This window comes from Colletotrichum tamarilloi (assembly GCF_030869305.1).
Source record: "Colletotrichum tamarilloi strain Tom-12 chromosome Unknown Scaffold_45.1, whole genome shotgun sequence".
In the NCBI taxonomy this organism is placed as follows: domain Eukaryota; kingdom Fungi; phylum Ascomycota; class Sordariomycetes; order Glomerellales; family Glomerellaceae; genus Colletotrichum; species Colletotrichum tamarilloi.
Window position 1 is genome coordinate 1 of NW_026849428.1, and position 13,857 is coordinate 13,857.

A 13,857-nucleotide genomic window follows, 5' to 3' on the forward strand; every position below is an offset into this window, starting at 1 on the left:
CGGGACCCCCCGGGTAACGATAATACCCATATAAAAGAACAGATTATGCTGGACCTGGCTGCCCACGCGGGCTGGCACCAGGAGGTCCTGTGCGCGTTGGAGTGGGTGAAGCTCGCCCTGTAGGCGGCTGGAACTTGGGAGGACTGCGGCGGAAGGTTGGGAGTTTTGATTAGTAGTTAGGTATGGAGCGCAATATACCCAGTTTTCCCCAATACGTAATACACGGTACGGCCCCGGCGGATTGCTCCGTCGGGGGGAGTAAATTAGTTATAAATTTTAATATAATAGTAATTACTTTTTTAATATAATAAAACCTCTTTTAAATAGGTTTTTTAAAAAAATAATATACGATTAGGATTTTTAAAATAGGCTTTATACTAATTTAAATAATTTTAATTACGGTATAATTAATACCCCTAAGGTACTAACTTTTTAAAAGTCCGGTTCTTATTTATTTAGCTTAGGGTTTACTAATTAGGATTTAAGAATTTATAACCCCTGCAATTATAATTATTATATTTTAATTAATTTTATATATTTTAAAAAAACGAAAGGAAGAATTAAAAGCTTTAAATAAGGGCTTATTACCCTTAAAGAGTTATTTTTATTATTTTAATCTTTAAAAATACTAAAGAATATTTAGGGATCTTTAATAAGTAATAATCTTATTCGGACTTTATAAATAATTAAATTAATAAAGGTTACTAACTAGCGTTTAGATACTATTATTAATAATTAATTTATATACTTAATTAATACTCCTAAGATTTATTAAGTTACGTAGTCCTTATTAAATATATTATTATTTAAATTATTATTATACCTTAGTCCGGCTCTTAATAAAGCTAGTCTAAGTAATTAAGAAAGTAGTTTTTTAAATATTTTAATTAGGGATAAGAGTAGCCCTACTACGAGGATTTTAATTAAAGTACTAAGGGTTTAGTTAAGGTAAGAAGTTATTAAACATACGTTCTTTAAGTATAATTAAGCTATATAAGAGAATAATAAACGTTAATATTAAGAACTAGCTAAGTTTTATTAGGACTTTTTATAATATTATAATATATATAAAAGTAAAGTTAATATTAATAAGAGTATAAGGGAATAATAAGTCGATTAGTACGACGACTTAATTATAAAAGTTATATATATAACTCTAGCTTATATTTTTTAAATATTATTATTAATAAAAAAAGTTAAGAAGAACTAGGGTAGTAAAGGTTAGGATTAGGAAATTATTAAAGAGGAATAGGATAAGAACTAAGTAAAGCTAATAAAAAAAGTAAAAAAAGTAAAGAAAGTAGCTATAAAAAAGAAAAGTAAGTAAAAGGCTTAATATAATTAACTATATATAATAATTTAAATTAATTTAAAATAATTTCTTTTTATAAAAAATTAGGGAAGAAGAAATTAGGGGACGATTAGAATAGGGTAGGGTAATTAGTCCTAGTAGTTCTTTTTATAATTAATTAAGTATAAGTATTTATAAAAGGGTTAATTAGAATAAAATATAAAAAAAAGGCCCTAATTAAAAATAAGGAGTTAAATAGTACGGATTTTTATTTTAATTATATATATACTTTTTCAAAATTAAACTAAAGCCTTTTTAATAATTTATTTTTAAATATAATAATATAAAACGATTAAGAAGTCTACTTTTTTAATTTAGTTAATACTATCCTCCTCTTTTAATTATAACTCCGTTAATTAAGGCCGTATTAACCTAATTAAAGGAGGTATTTTATATTACTTTTATAAGTATTAGTAGTTTTTTTAAAATACCGTACTACGAGAGTCCTCTATACCCTATACGTTTTTTACTAAGTTAAAAAAGGTCTTTATAATAAATAACTTATTAATATTTAATAATAAGATTTTTATAATTAAAAGGGAAACCGTTATTTTTTAATAAAAGAGGTAGAATAAGAAAATTATTTTTATTAATTTAAACGTAATTAATATTAAAAAGTAATATAAGGCTAAGCTTATATAAGGGGTATATATTATAAGTATATACTAGCTTAAGGTGACTTTTAACTATACTAAAGTAGTATAAGCTATAGATCTAAATAAACGAGATATTAAGGTATTTAATAAGTAGTTTAAGTAATAATAAACGAATCTCGATCGAGGCCTCGTTTATTATCTAATCGAATTTATTATTAATAAGCTTTACGTTTTTATTAATAAGTTATTTATAAATAATAATAACTTTATTTTATAATTAGAATATATTATTATCTTAGTTAATAAGAGTATAGGTAAGAGCGAATTTAATATATATAGTAATATAATTTATTATTTATTAACTAAAAGTAAGTAGGTAATAAGAAGTATATTAGCGTTAAAAGTTTATAGTATAGTTAATAGCGTTAACCTTATTTATATAATTTTAATAATATTAAGGAGGATTATTAATTAATTTAATTTTTTACTAATCCTTACGGTTATTTATATTAATTTTTATTTATTATACGAATATTTTATTAAATTAAGAATAACGAAGGAAAAGAGGTTTATAATTAATATTATAGTTTTTAAATAATTATATAAAAAGCGCAAGATCCTCGAGATTTATTAAATTAATAATAATAATAACTTTATTAATACTTTTATAAAAGTAGTACTTAATAAGGGGTTAGAGTAATTTGTAAGTAGTAAAAAAGTTAATATATAAATAAAAAAATAAGTTATATAAAAAGAGTAAAAAAAAGGGAGAAAAGGAGACGACTTAATAAACGGGCTTAAGGTCGAATTATATTTCTAATTATAATAAATAAATTAATAAAAAAAAGAGAAAGTTAGTATTAAATTAGAAATTTAATTTAACTATAGTATATAGCTAATTATATAGGGGCTAATTAGGGGCCCTATTTATAATTACTATAGCTAGCTTAACCTATAATTAGAACCTCTTTTTTATATTTATATAAAAATTTATATAGTTTAATTAACCTCTTCGTTACTTACGGTTCGAACTAACTACCTTATTATAGGGATATTAATATTAGTAGTTAAACGTATAGAAAAGTGATAATGTTATAGTAGCTATGGTAACTTCCCTAGTTTTGTACTGCATCGGGATTTCTAAATTACTATTTTGAGTTGAGCGCGAGCTTGAAGCACAACGTGGACATCGTGTAATTAGACTATTTTCCGTACCTGATGAGTCGTTTTCCTTGATAGCCAGACCCTGTCGTTTAGAACAGTCTTATGGGTTTATAAACCCGGAATAAACCCACTAGACCACGTTGTACCAACCATGACTTCTCTATCTACGTCCCAACGTGACTAGGAAGTCTTCCTAAGTAGGTGGGCTGTATCTGTGTGCTCTTGTTAGCCGGCTTTGGCTAGTATATGCGAGTCAGGGTCGCTGATGTTGGTGCAAAAACCCTTCCCAATGTGTCGGGAGCAAAAGGGGCTTCGAGACTCATCGCGTCTCGGGGTTACCACAAATCCGGATTCAATTCCCTTGAAAGGTTGGCCATCTCCTACTATCACACCGGGTGCAAGTGGACTATAGCAAATTCATCTCTAGTTTTTCCTAACTCATGCCTTGGTTGACTTCATGCTTCGCAGGAACAACTGAACTAGGATCGAATCGTCATACTTATCAACCAACTCCAATATGGCATCGACATGAGTACATCTACTTTCACAAGGATTATTTACCTCATAGTCGAGCATGAACAATCTTGAAAAAGAGCCTAACTAGAGAAATATTCAAGGCGGATGTGCCAAAGCTGCCAAGCAAGTGATGGGATATCATTCGCCAGTAAAAGTACTTTCGCAAACGCGGACTGTTCAACTTGAACCCGATGGGAAACTACTCGCCCTTCGGCGTTGTCGTGATGACCGGCTTCATAATGTCGCACTTACTGACGATCCGATGGTCTTGTCGTCCGACGTAACAGTAAGTTGCCTATGGTCATCTTTTGATAAGCCTCTTTGCGTAATTGCGAACTCATAGGTGATGACAAAGAAGCTAACTCTCTTCAACAAGCTCTTGATCTCAACCTTCACCAAACAAATTGACGAATCCGGTTTCAATCCGCGACGCCATGTTCCGAGCATCTACCTATTACAGAGCTACCGATTTCTACCTACACGGCGACTAGGAAGATCCTCGCGTACTATCTTCTTGCGACAAGCAGACGTCGTGTCTTGACCAGGCGAACTCTCGGTTGCCTATTCCTGGTTATAGGCGCGTGGTCAAGGAACCGAGCTTCGACATACCCGTCATCTTCTTCCCGGCATGTAGGTCTGCCGACAAGAAGTTGCCGACCATCGTCCTGGGTAATGAAACGATGGCTCAATAGAAGAAATGCACCACCAGTATGGCGCCGGAATTCTAGAGCGTGGTTGGAATGTGCTATGCTACGACGGCCCAGGACAGATCTGTGCACGCCGTTATCAAAGAATCGGTTTCACCCACGAGTGGGAAACAGTCGTCTCCCCTGTTCTGGACTTCCTGGAGACTCTACCAATCGTCAATATGAAGTAGGTTGGGATTGTCGGAAACTCGATGGCAGAATTACTTGCCGCCCGCGCTGCTGCTTTCGCCCACCGCATTGCTGCGGTATCTAGTATCGATGGATTATACAATCTTATGGGTATCCCCGTCTTGGATGCCGAGAAGGGCCTGGCTCGATACTCGGGAGTCCAGGACTTTGCTGCAGCAGAGAAAGTCTTCACGGACCCGGGTGTCCCAACGACAGCTCGCTGGCCCCTGTCTCATGGTTTATGGGCTTTCAAAGTTCGAACCGCGGCAGAGTACCTGGACAATGCTTCATATTTCAGCTTGAAAGGTATAGGCGACAAAATTTAGTGTCCTGTATTTTGTTGCTGATGCCGCGGACGATCACCTTTTCAAAGGACAACCTGAGGCAATGCGGGATGCTTGGGTTGACAAAGCCCACTAGGTTGTAACCACGGTAGACGACGCGGTAGGCGACCATTGCCATGTGGGTGCTGCAAGGTATACTAAGTAGGTCAGGTTTGACTGATTTGAGCAGAAGATCATCAAGAACTAGGTCAAGATGGGCTTTCATTAGCCCTATGGCGAAGAGTTATCGACTGTCAGCCTAGCCAAAATGCAGACGAGGCGACGTCTCTGAGTCCCTTTGACAGGGAATTCTGTCAATGTTGTTTGGTTTCTTTCCTGGTAGCTTTAACCTCGTTGGCTGCAACACGGAGATTTTCATGTTAGGTGGTAATCGCACGGTTCATATGCGGTGATGCATTTCTTGAGATCTGTTAGATTCATGGTCCGGACCCCCCCCCCCCCTCCCCAGGCCCCCAAAACCCTTTCCTTGGAACTAAGGACCTTCCCACCTATTGGTCAGAAAGACTAGAAGTGAGTCTATACAATCGCTTTTTTTCGAAGAAATGTACTTGATTTTCGATTCCAATGCATTTGGCAGCAAAACGCAAAGATGAGCTGAGCTTCTGACTGCCTACTAGAGTCCTACCCACCTCGGGTATGGAGATCAAATGTGCTGTATAAAAGTTCCAGATGTATCAGACCAGCCTCTGGGTGTCTCTATTCCACAGCACCATCAAGGTCATTCTTCATTCTAGCCCTTGCTATAAAGGTGCGACATAAAACCCCGTGTGTGGCCCCCCAGCCCGCTGAAGCTAACTAACGATGCCCTCAAAATCACTCACGATACTTTGAGAAAAACCCGGTATCAAAACACTTGACTCACATATTTATTCTTCCTCTGGGGCGAAACGGTCAAAAAAGAAGTTTCAGGCCACACGGCTAACTTTCACCCTATGGAAATTCTTCATTTACCTTGACGGCTTTCGAACATGAAGGTACTGCGGTATACAGTTGCGGTCTAAGCCGGCTGTTACGATCTAAGGGTACATACATCGTCGGCTGCTATCTCCGATATCAAGGACTTGAAGGACCTTGACTGCCACAATGCCTCAACCAAATCACTTCAAAACTTTCTTCCTCCTAGAATTGGGAATAAAAGCCAGCCCATCCCCTGCTTCTTTTTCCTTTCCTTCTGCAGGCTCACCTCAAGCAAACACAATCCACTCTCTACTCCTTCATCTCATTCTCAGTTGGCTACTGCGGCGATTCACTCACTTTCCACTTCCGCCTATCTCATCTCATATCTCTGGCTCCTATACAAAAAGACCCGAGATTGTCTTAGCTGCGGCTCTTTTCTCTTTACAACCCACCTTAACTTCTATTGCCATAATCAACATGCCTTCCATCGGAGCTACTATTTCCTCTGCTTCAAGGGCTCAGGGGGACACAACAACCACTCTCCGTCGCATGCCGCTTAACAATGTCCCTGTTTTCAACGAAGACAGCGCTATTCATCATGAGCAGCAGCCTTTCAGTAGCGATGACTTCACTATCTTTTGTGATGACGGAGACAGCGGCGCTTCTGTGGACCAACGATCTACCAGTAGTGGAGGCTTCGCCATCTTCGGTGATGATGAAGACAACACTCTGTCTGAGGAGCAACAACCTTTCAGCAACGATGACTTTACCATCTTCTGTGATGAGTCTGAAGAGAAATTCCGTCCAGCCAATGGGGACATCAACATCGGCTTCGAAGATGGATCGAGGTACACAATCCCAGAACTGCAAGGTACCGTCGGCGTTCTCCAAGAGCGACACCCCAACATCATGGGCAGAGCAATCGACCACAACAGACACTACGGTCGACTACCCGCCACCATGACCAAAGAGCATGCGTCTGGCAATAGGGAAGTCTCTGCATCTCTTCATTATCTTCATCCAAACCCCGAACAGGGTACCCCAGGCCGACACCTCACTTCCGAGCAAGTCGAACGCTCGGCTCGCATGCTCGCATTGGACGACGCCATCGACCAACTTCACGATCCCCTCATCTACGAAGATCGTCAGGTCCTTCGCCGTATCGTGCGGCTGCTGGATATACGCCGCCAAGAGCTCTTGAGGTACCGCATCAGCGTCGACGAGAGTTCGCCGGAGGTTGAGCTGCCTGAGACCGTTGACGACATTGAAGACCTTGCGATGCAAGCCAGTGTCAGTTTCGATTACCCATTTGTTCTCAGCGCTATTGAAGCCATAGATACTCTTGCTCAGAGTGTCTGGTTCTGCAATGATGAAGAACAGGAGTCGAACAAGGAGAATATTCCTCCTGAGCTCATGATGATGTAGAGCATGAAGGCCTGCTGAGGAGGGCAAGCAACACAAGGAAACAGAGCCAGGTGCTCAAGCCCTACAATTCTTGGTGACTACGGGACACAGCAGTCTCATGATATGACGACGAGCATATGAGATACGAGCAATGAGACATGACTAGATGATTAGACGGGGGTTTTGCATCAGGCAACTGGGATCGCTTGGAGTATTGGAGCATTGCATCGGCGTTTGGTCATTACAAAATTTGGAATTCATAGACGCATAATTCTGATGGTTGCGCCTTGCATACGACAAGTTGTATATGAACAGGCTGAACAAAGTGAATGTGTTTCTGAGTTATCAAGTGAATGAGGGAGGTGAAGTTGAAAATACAGCTTGTGAGACATTCACTGAATGAAGAGTGAGTACGTATCTTTGGCAGGGTCCAAGCGCCATTTCCCCTGAGGACCCCGCACTAAGCCTCTTCAGGCAAAGACCGCAGGTAATCCCATCCTGGAAATTGATGCTAATTATTGTTTGCCTATTGTTTTGTGAGGGGACGAGCTTCGCAACCCCGCCAAGTTATCACCAACTCCATCCCAGTGTTCTTGTCCGCAGAGATTCGAACCTCCGGGAGTCAACACAGTTCCAAGTACTGATTATTCTTTGTGATACCCCAAGTCTTCATTCTTTTCCACAAGGTATGAGTTCTCTTTGCCTCTCAATGCATCCCAATATCACCTCATTTAATTTTGCCCCGCCTTAGATTTCACTGACCGCCTCTAGCAGACCGCAGACTCGATTGCAATATGTCAAACAACAAGGTCTATCGTGCCAGCACCACGGCACCTGTCAACATTGCCGTTGTCAAGTGTGTTATACCAAGCTGCAGATGTGTATTCAAAATGTCTCAATACTAACAAACGTAGGTACTGGGGTAAGCGCGACCCGAAGCTCAACCTCCCCACCAACAGCTCCCTCTCCGTCACCCTCTCCCAAGCCGACCTCCGAACCCTGACGACGGCATCCTGCTCCGCCTCCTATCCCGAAGGCGACAGCCTCATCCTTAACGGCGAAGCCTCCGATGTCTCGGGCGCCCGCACACAGGCCTGCTTCCGCGAGCTGCGCGCCCGCCGCGCCGCCCTCGAGGAGAAGACCCCTTCTCTCCCGAAGCTCTCCAAGCTGCCCCTGAAGATCGTCACCGAGAACAACTTCCCCACCGCCGCCGGACTCGCCTCCTCGGCCGCCGGCTTCGCCGCCCTCGTCCGCGCCATCGCCGACCTCTACGAGCTCCCCGAGTCCCCCTCCGAGCTGTCCCTCATCGCGAGACAGGGTTCCGGCTCCGCGTGCCGCAGTCTGTTTGGCGGATACGTCGCGTGGAGAATGGGCGACAAGGCGGACGGCACGGACTCCAAGGCTGACCTTGTCGCCGAGGCGTCGCACTGGCCCGAGATGCGCGCCCTGATCCTGGTCGTCAGCGCGGCCAAGAAGGGCGTCTCGTCGACTTCGGGTATGCAGCAGACGGTCGCGACGTCGGGCCTCTTCAAGCAGCGCGTCGCCGAGGTCGTGCCGAAGCACATGGGTGAGATGGAGGAGGCTATTGCCAAGCGCGACTTCGAAAAGTTTGCCGAAGTCACCATGCGCGACTCCAACTCGTTCCACTCCTCGTGCGCGGATACCTACCCTCCCATCTTTTACATGAACGACGTCTCGCGCGCCGCCATTCGCGCCGTGGAGCAGATCAACGCTGCTGCTGGAAAGACTATTGCTGCGTACACCTTTGACGCCGGCCCGAACGCTGTCATCTACTACCTCGAGGAGAACGCTGCTGCTGTCGTTGGTGCCTTCTCCCCTATCTTGGGATCCGTCGGTGGATGGAAGGAGGGCGCCAAGGATCTCAAGTCCTCTGTGGCCTTGGACGAGACTGTTGCTGGTATCATCCAGAGCGGTGTCAGCCGTGTTATCCAGACTGGCGTTGGTGAGGGCCCGATTAAGTCGGATATTTACCTTGTTGGCGAGGATGGTGAGCCGGTTAAGCGATGATCTGTTTAGTCCATTTTTGGCGGCATCTAAACAAGCTTCAAGTTGCTCAAAAGTTCTCTTTGTGCGTATAGAAACACCTAATTAAATACCATTTCGAATTCCTGCTAGTATTGGCGACTGTGTCGTCAGTGAGACACAGACAATAGTGAATATCTCATGGGTACTCTCTCGCGATTCTAAATGGCATGTGTCGCCAGCTTTGAGTATGCCAGCCGAGCATGGCACAGAGTCTCCAAGCATCTGGACAGGAATTAAATCAAGAACCGGGATTGCAAGAACATCAGCTCGAACTCAGCGCCTTTGAGAGCTTATTTCAGAGAAATTGCTGGTTGACGTATCGCAAGGCAGCATTTCCTCGTCCTGAAAGTTCTCCCTTTTGCTTTCAAGGTCGGACCCACTTTTCTCATTCAACCTCACTCCTGCCTTCCTGCCACATCGCTCTTTCCTTGGCCATCCCTCTGCGAGATTCCTCAAACGAACAACAAACCAGAAAAAGGATGGCAGGAGCCGAGGAGAAAGAAGTCCTCATTGAGGAAAGAGATGGAACCGGAAGAATTACCCACCGCTGGCTGCACAATACTGCCTCACAAAAAATAACACTTGCGCGCCAGTCTCACCAAAACACCATCCCGACTCTCACCACGGCCCTCGCTACCTCAACGACAGCCGGGCTCGCCAACATGCGTCAGATTCTCTACGACGCATTCCTGCCAATCGGCTACCCGGACTCGGTTACTCCTGATTACATTGGCTACCAGACCTTCGACTCTCTCCAGGCCTTCTTCTCTACAATCACCGGCCTTCTTGCCAATCGGGCCATTCTTCAAGGCCTCGGAGTTGGCGACGCCTCATCTTCCGCGACATACGCCCTGCTCCTTACAATCCTCAAGGATGGAATCTCTCGCGTCGCCACAATTGTCTTCGCCTACCGCTTTGGCCTGGTCATTGAGCCAGAGTGCAAGAGATACCGCTACCTCGCTGATATTTTCAACGATAGCGCCTTCTTCCTCGACCTCTTCAGCCCCTACTTCGACCCCTGGACCAAAGTCCTCGCCCTCGTTCTCGCAGAAGCTCTTCGCGCAATGTGTGGCGTTGCTGCAGGCGCCAGTAAGGCCGCTCTTTCCAAGCACTTTGCTCGTCGCAACAACCTCAGCGAGCTCAATGCGAAGGAGGCATCTCAGGAGACCGCTGTCGGTCTCGTCGGTCTGCTCGTGGGCTCCATCGTCGTTCGCTACGTTGAGAGTAGGGAAGCCGTCTTTGCACTCATGGTCGTGCTCGTCTTTGTCCATCTCGGCATGAATTACCTCGGGGTCCGCTGCGTTCAGCTCAACGTCCTCAACCAGCAACGCGCTACGATCCTCTTCAAGCACTACATGCAGACGAAGCAGATTCTTTCCCCCGCTCAGGTCGCCTCGCGCGAGAGTATCGTCTTCTGGACGCCCGTTATCAAGGATCATCGCGGGGAGGTCATCACCAAGATTGGCTTTGCCAAGAGCTATGCCCACGCCATGACTGCGGACCCCAAGAGCGCTCGCGTCCGCTTTGTCACGCCCAAGCAGCAGTCTACCGAGAAGGCAGGTCAGAAGGCTCATCCGGGTTTCATTCTTTGCCTTTGCGAGAGAGGAGACATCGCTACGATCAGAATCCTACTCCTGGGGGACCAGTCCCCCACGGAGGCGAACGACATCGACACCCTCATGGCATGGTACTACGCTACCATGCTCGCCCACGATAGAACTTTGGCTTCGAAGACTGGCAGTCAGAAGCTACTCCACGGCGCTATTCCCGTGGACGAGATCGAGATTGGCGGAAGTAACGAGAAGTTGGACTCTAAGGCACTTGAGCAGGCGGGCTGGGATGTCAACGAGCCCAACCTAGACGCCTTTGCTCCGCGTATCAGCATTGGCTTCGAAGACAAGAAGGAGCTGTAGTCTGATGGAATATACAAAGGGACAATGGCTGAGACAATGATTGGCTCAAGGGAAACTAGGTGATTGGGATGGATGACATTCATGATGTATGATTGATGATACCTGTGACCCTCTTCCCGATCTGAGGCAGTCACTTTTGCGAACAACTCAATTCGATGTACACTGGACTTTGTTTGCGATGGAAAGTGATGTCACAACAACCAAGCAAAGGGCTGTCTGGCTGATGAACGATGGTGAGAAGGAGGATGCAAGTACTGTGACCTTGAGTTGCAATCTTTACTCGAAGTTTCTTAGGCTGTCCGACCTTTCCTTTCTTGTTCTTCCTTTGCCATGTCGAATAGAATGAAGACCGTACCAGGTCATGTCCGAAACCCGACATCATTGTGCATTTCCAGCAACATACTCCTATTACGGAGCTGGTCGAGGCAGAAAGGCGTTCGCAGCAAGTTAGCAACAACAAAGACTGCACCATGTCCTCACGGAGTATGGGAATTGAACACCAAATTGGGATGAAGCAGTTCCAAATTCGAAACAGCGACAGCGACAATACGGGAAACAGATCCCGAGGATCATCTTCCCCAGAACGGAGACATGCAGATCAATTCGGCTCCGATCGCATCGCAGCCTGCCCAATTCAGGCCACTAGACAAGAGGGAAAAAAAGGAAAGGCAGCCCGAAGCGCGACAGGGGACTAGGTTCAGCGTTTCCCATTTCCTGAAGCGGACCCTCAAGAATTCTTTTCCCTAGCCGCACGAATCGCCGCATTGTGTGCAGTGTCTTTGGGGGCTCCGCGCTCCGCCTCGCCTTGCAAATCAAGTTAATTAGCATACTATAGCCGCGCCGCCGTTATCGGACCACCATACTGCGTAGTAGACGTCCACACCTCCGGTGCGGCGGGTGCTCCGTGTGCTATTGCGTACAACCGGGATCGGGATGGACTGCTACGGATATAGTGAGTGGCAATCCCACAGCGCGATTCGCGCCGGGAATGGTTCGACACCCGGCTTTCGGTTCTTGAAGACGGCAGGCAGGGGGGAATAGACGTTTTAATTTCGGGAGCACGTCATCGGTTGGAGAGGGAGATGGATCATGGAGACATTGGCAGAGAGAGAAGTCCGGGCAGTTCACTGATGGTGGAAAGCTAGCCCTATCCACAAGTCGCAATTCAGGAAAGGCTCTTGATCAAGAAATCCTACACAGGACAGTACCGAAAGAAAAAGTAGCAAGAACCGGAGCCGAGCGTCTTCTCCTATGCAGAAGAGAGCTACAGACGCCAAAGGTTCACAGTAGCCGCCCATTTTAGAAGGTAATTCTAGTCGAGGCAACACTAGTAACAGACAAGCAACCCAACGAGACCAAAACCCACCAAGAAAGGAAAAAACGTGCCCAGCGGCTTGCAATTCGCGCCGTCTTACCTCGTTAGCCGGCCCGGTAACCATCCAGAACCCTTTCAAACCGGCCAGGGCCCCGGCGGGAAGGGCAGACAGACTCCCACACAGGCACACAGAGCAGCGCGCCGCACGCGCAAGCGGCGCAAGCGGCGCTGATGCAATGCAATGCAGGGCCCGGGATCCCAAGTCCACTCTGCTGGCCGTCTGCTGCAACCTCACCTCTCCTTCCCCAGCGTCCGTGCCGTGGGGGTTTGAACTTGCAGCTGGTCTTTCTGTCTGTCACTCCTGGCTTCGCTGTGGTTTGTCCGGCTTGCTGGACTTCAGTTGGAGGTGGGCTTGCTTAGATCCGGTGGGAAGGGTTTGCCGTGTTGGGCAAAAACTGCCCGGGGGAGGCAGATGTACTCCGTACAGATGTGACGACCGGCAGAGAGCTCGCACATCAGCGAGACCAAGTCTCATTGACGAGGACACCCTCTCTTTCTGTTGCTCGCGTGCTCTGCCTGAAGAGAAGCGAAGAAGTTGTGTCTCGGTCGCGGTTTCGTGCCAACTGGCTGGTTCAAGATCATGTCCCGGTCGCCCGCAGAATCGTTCGATGCAGAGCGCCCATCTCCGTCGAAGAGACTCTCCTACACTGCGAGTCCTGTCCCTTTTGGGCGTGAAGAGGTTTCGTGGGTGTTGCGGTGTGGATGGACCGGGATCGGGAAGCATGGAGGAGGACTGCGTATTCCTTGCTGAACAGTTGCCTTCTTCGTCTTGTTCACTCAGTTTTCCCCAAAGTATCGCGTATCGCCGGTTCCCCCGGATGTGACATTTTGTCCTCGCGAACCGTTCCCCGGCGCTTTCAGTTGATTGATAATATTGATAATACTGCTAATTCGCCAATGGGTTTGGTCCCTTGGGGTCGTCGCATCACCATCCCTTCCCTTCCCCCTTCCCTTTCCCCGCGCCATGTTGATCACTGATCTCCCGAATCCCAAGCAGGCCTAACAGGCTACAGCTACCAATAGGCTAAAAATCCCGAACACCGACCGCCGCACCGCGGGACACCGCGGCAGTTGTTGTCACTCGCGGCCGAGTGCCCTGGGGGGTTGGTAGCATGTTACAGTGACAGTCAAGACAGTGTACAAACATTGGAGTCCAGGGAGAGCAGGAGAGACACTGCAGAGTCGCAAAAAAGTCTAATCTCCAGATTTTGGGCTTGTGCCAGAAGTCTGGGGAAGTTCAAGGGTGACCACTGGAGCTCGGTTTCGCTCGCACAAAAGGTCGGACGAAAATGTGTCTTGGCAGACCTCGAGAGCTTATTGCCCTAGGTGAGGTGGTATGCCGAAATGCAGATTGAAATTTTGCTTGGCTCAGAAGA

The 13,857-nt window shown here is 45.8% G+C and overlaps 5 protein-coding genes across 5 annotated transcripts; all 5 read left to right on the forward strand.

The window, feature by feature from the left end:
• Positions 1 to 4,061: 4,061 nt before the first annotated feature.
• Positions 4,062 to 4,504, forward strand: CTAM01_10147 (uncharacterized protein; the record flags this gene model as incomplete). Its single annotated transcript, XM_060526163.1, has 2 exons — positions 4,062 to 4,110; positions 4,392 to 4,504. The coding sequence occupies 2 exons, from the start codon at positions 4,062 to 4,064 to the stop codon at positions 4,502 to 4,504; spliced, it is 162 nt and encodes a 53-aa protein (XP_060379108.1).
• Positions 4,505 to 4,525: 21 nt separating this feature from the next.
• On the forward strand, positions 4,526 to 4,828 carry CTAM01_10148 (uncharacterized protein; the record flags this gene model as incomplete). The annotated part of the gene is made up of 1 exon (XM_060526164.1): positions 4,526 to 4,828. The coding sequence occupies one exon, from the start codon at positions 4,526 to 4,528 to the stop codon at positions 4,826 to 4,828; it is 303 nt and encodes a 100-aa protein (XP_060379109.1).
• Positions 4,829 to 6,220: 1,392 nt separating this feature from the next.
• Positions 6,221 to 7,168, forward strand: CTAM01_10149 (uncharacterized protein; the record flags this gene model as incomplete). Its single annotated transcript, XM_060526165.1, has 1 exon — positions 6,221 to 7,168. One exon carries the CDS (start codon positions 6,221 to 6,223, stop codon positions 7,166 to 7,168), a length of 948 nt encoding a protein of 315 aa, XP_060379110.1.
• Positions 7,169 to 7,941: 773 nt separating this feature from the next.
• On the forward strand, positions 7,942 to 9,175 carry CTAM01_10150 (diphosphomevalonate decarboxylase; the record flags this gene model as incomplete). Its single annotated transcript, XM_060526166.1, has 2 exons — positions 7,942 to 8,003; positions 8,062 to 9,175. The coding sequence occupies 2 exons, from the start codon at positions 7,942 to 7,944 to the stop codon at positions 9,173 to 9,175; spliced, it is 1,176 nt and encodes a 391-aa protein (XP_060379111.1).
• Positions 9,176 to 9,672: 497 nt separating this feature from the next.
• On the forward strand, positions 9,673 to 11,106 carry CTAM01_10151 (uncharacterized protein; the record flags this gene model as incomplete). Its single annotated transcript, XM_060526167.1, has 1 exon — positions 9,673 to 11,106. One exon carries the CDS (start codon positions 9,673 to 9,675, stop codon positions 11,104 to 11,106), a length of 1,434 nt encoding a protein of 477 aa, XP_060379112.1.
• Positions 11,107 to 13,857: the final 2,751 nt, after the last annotated feature.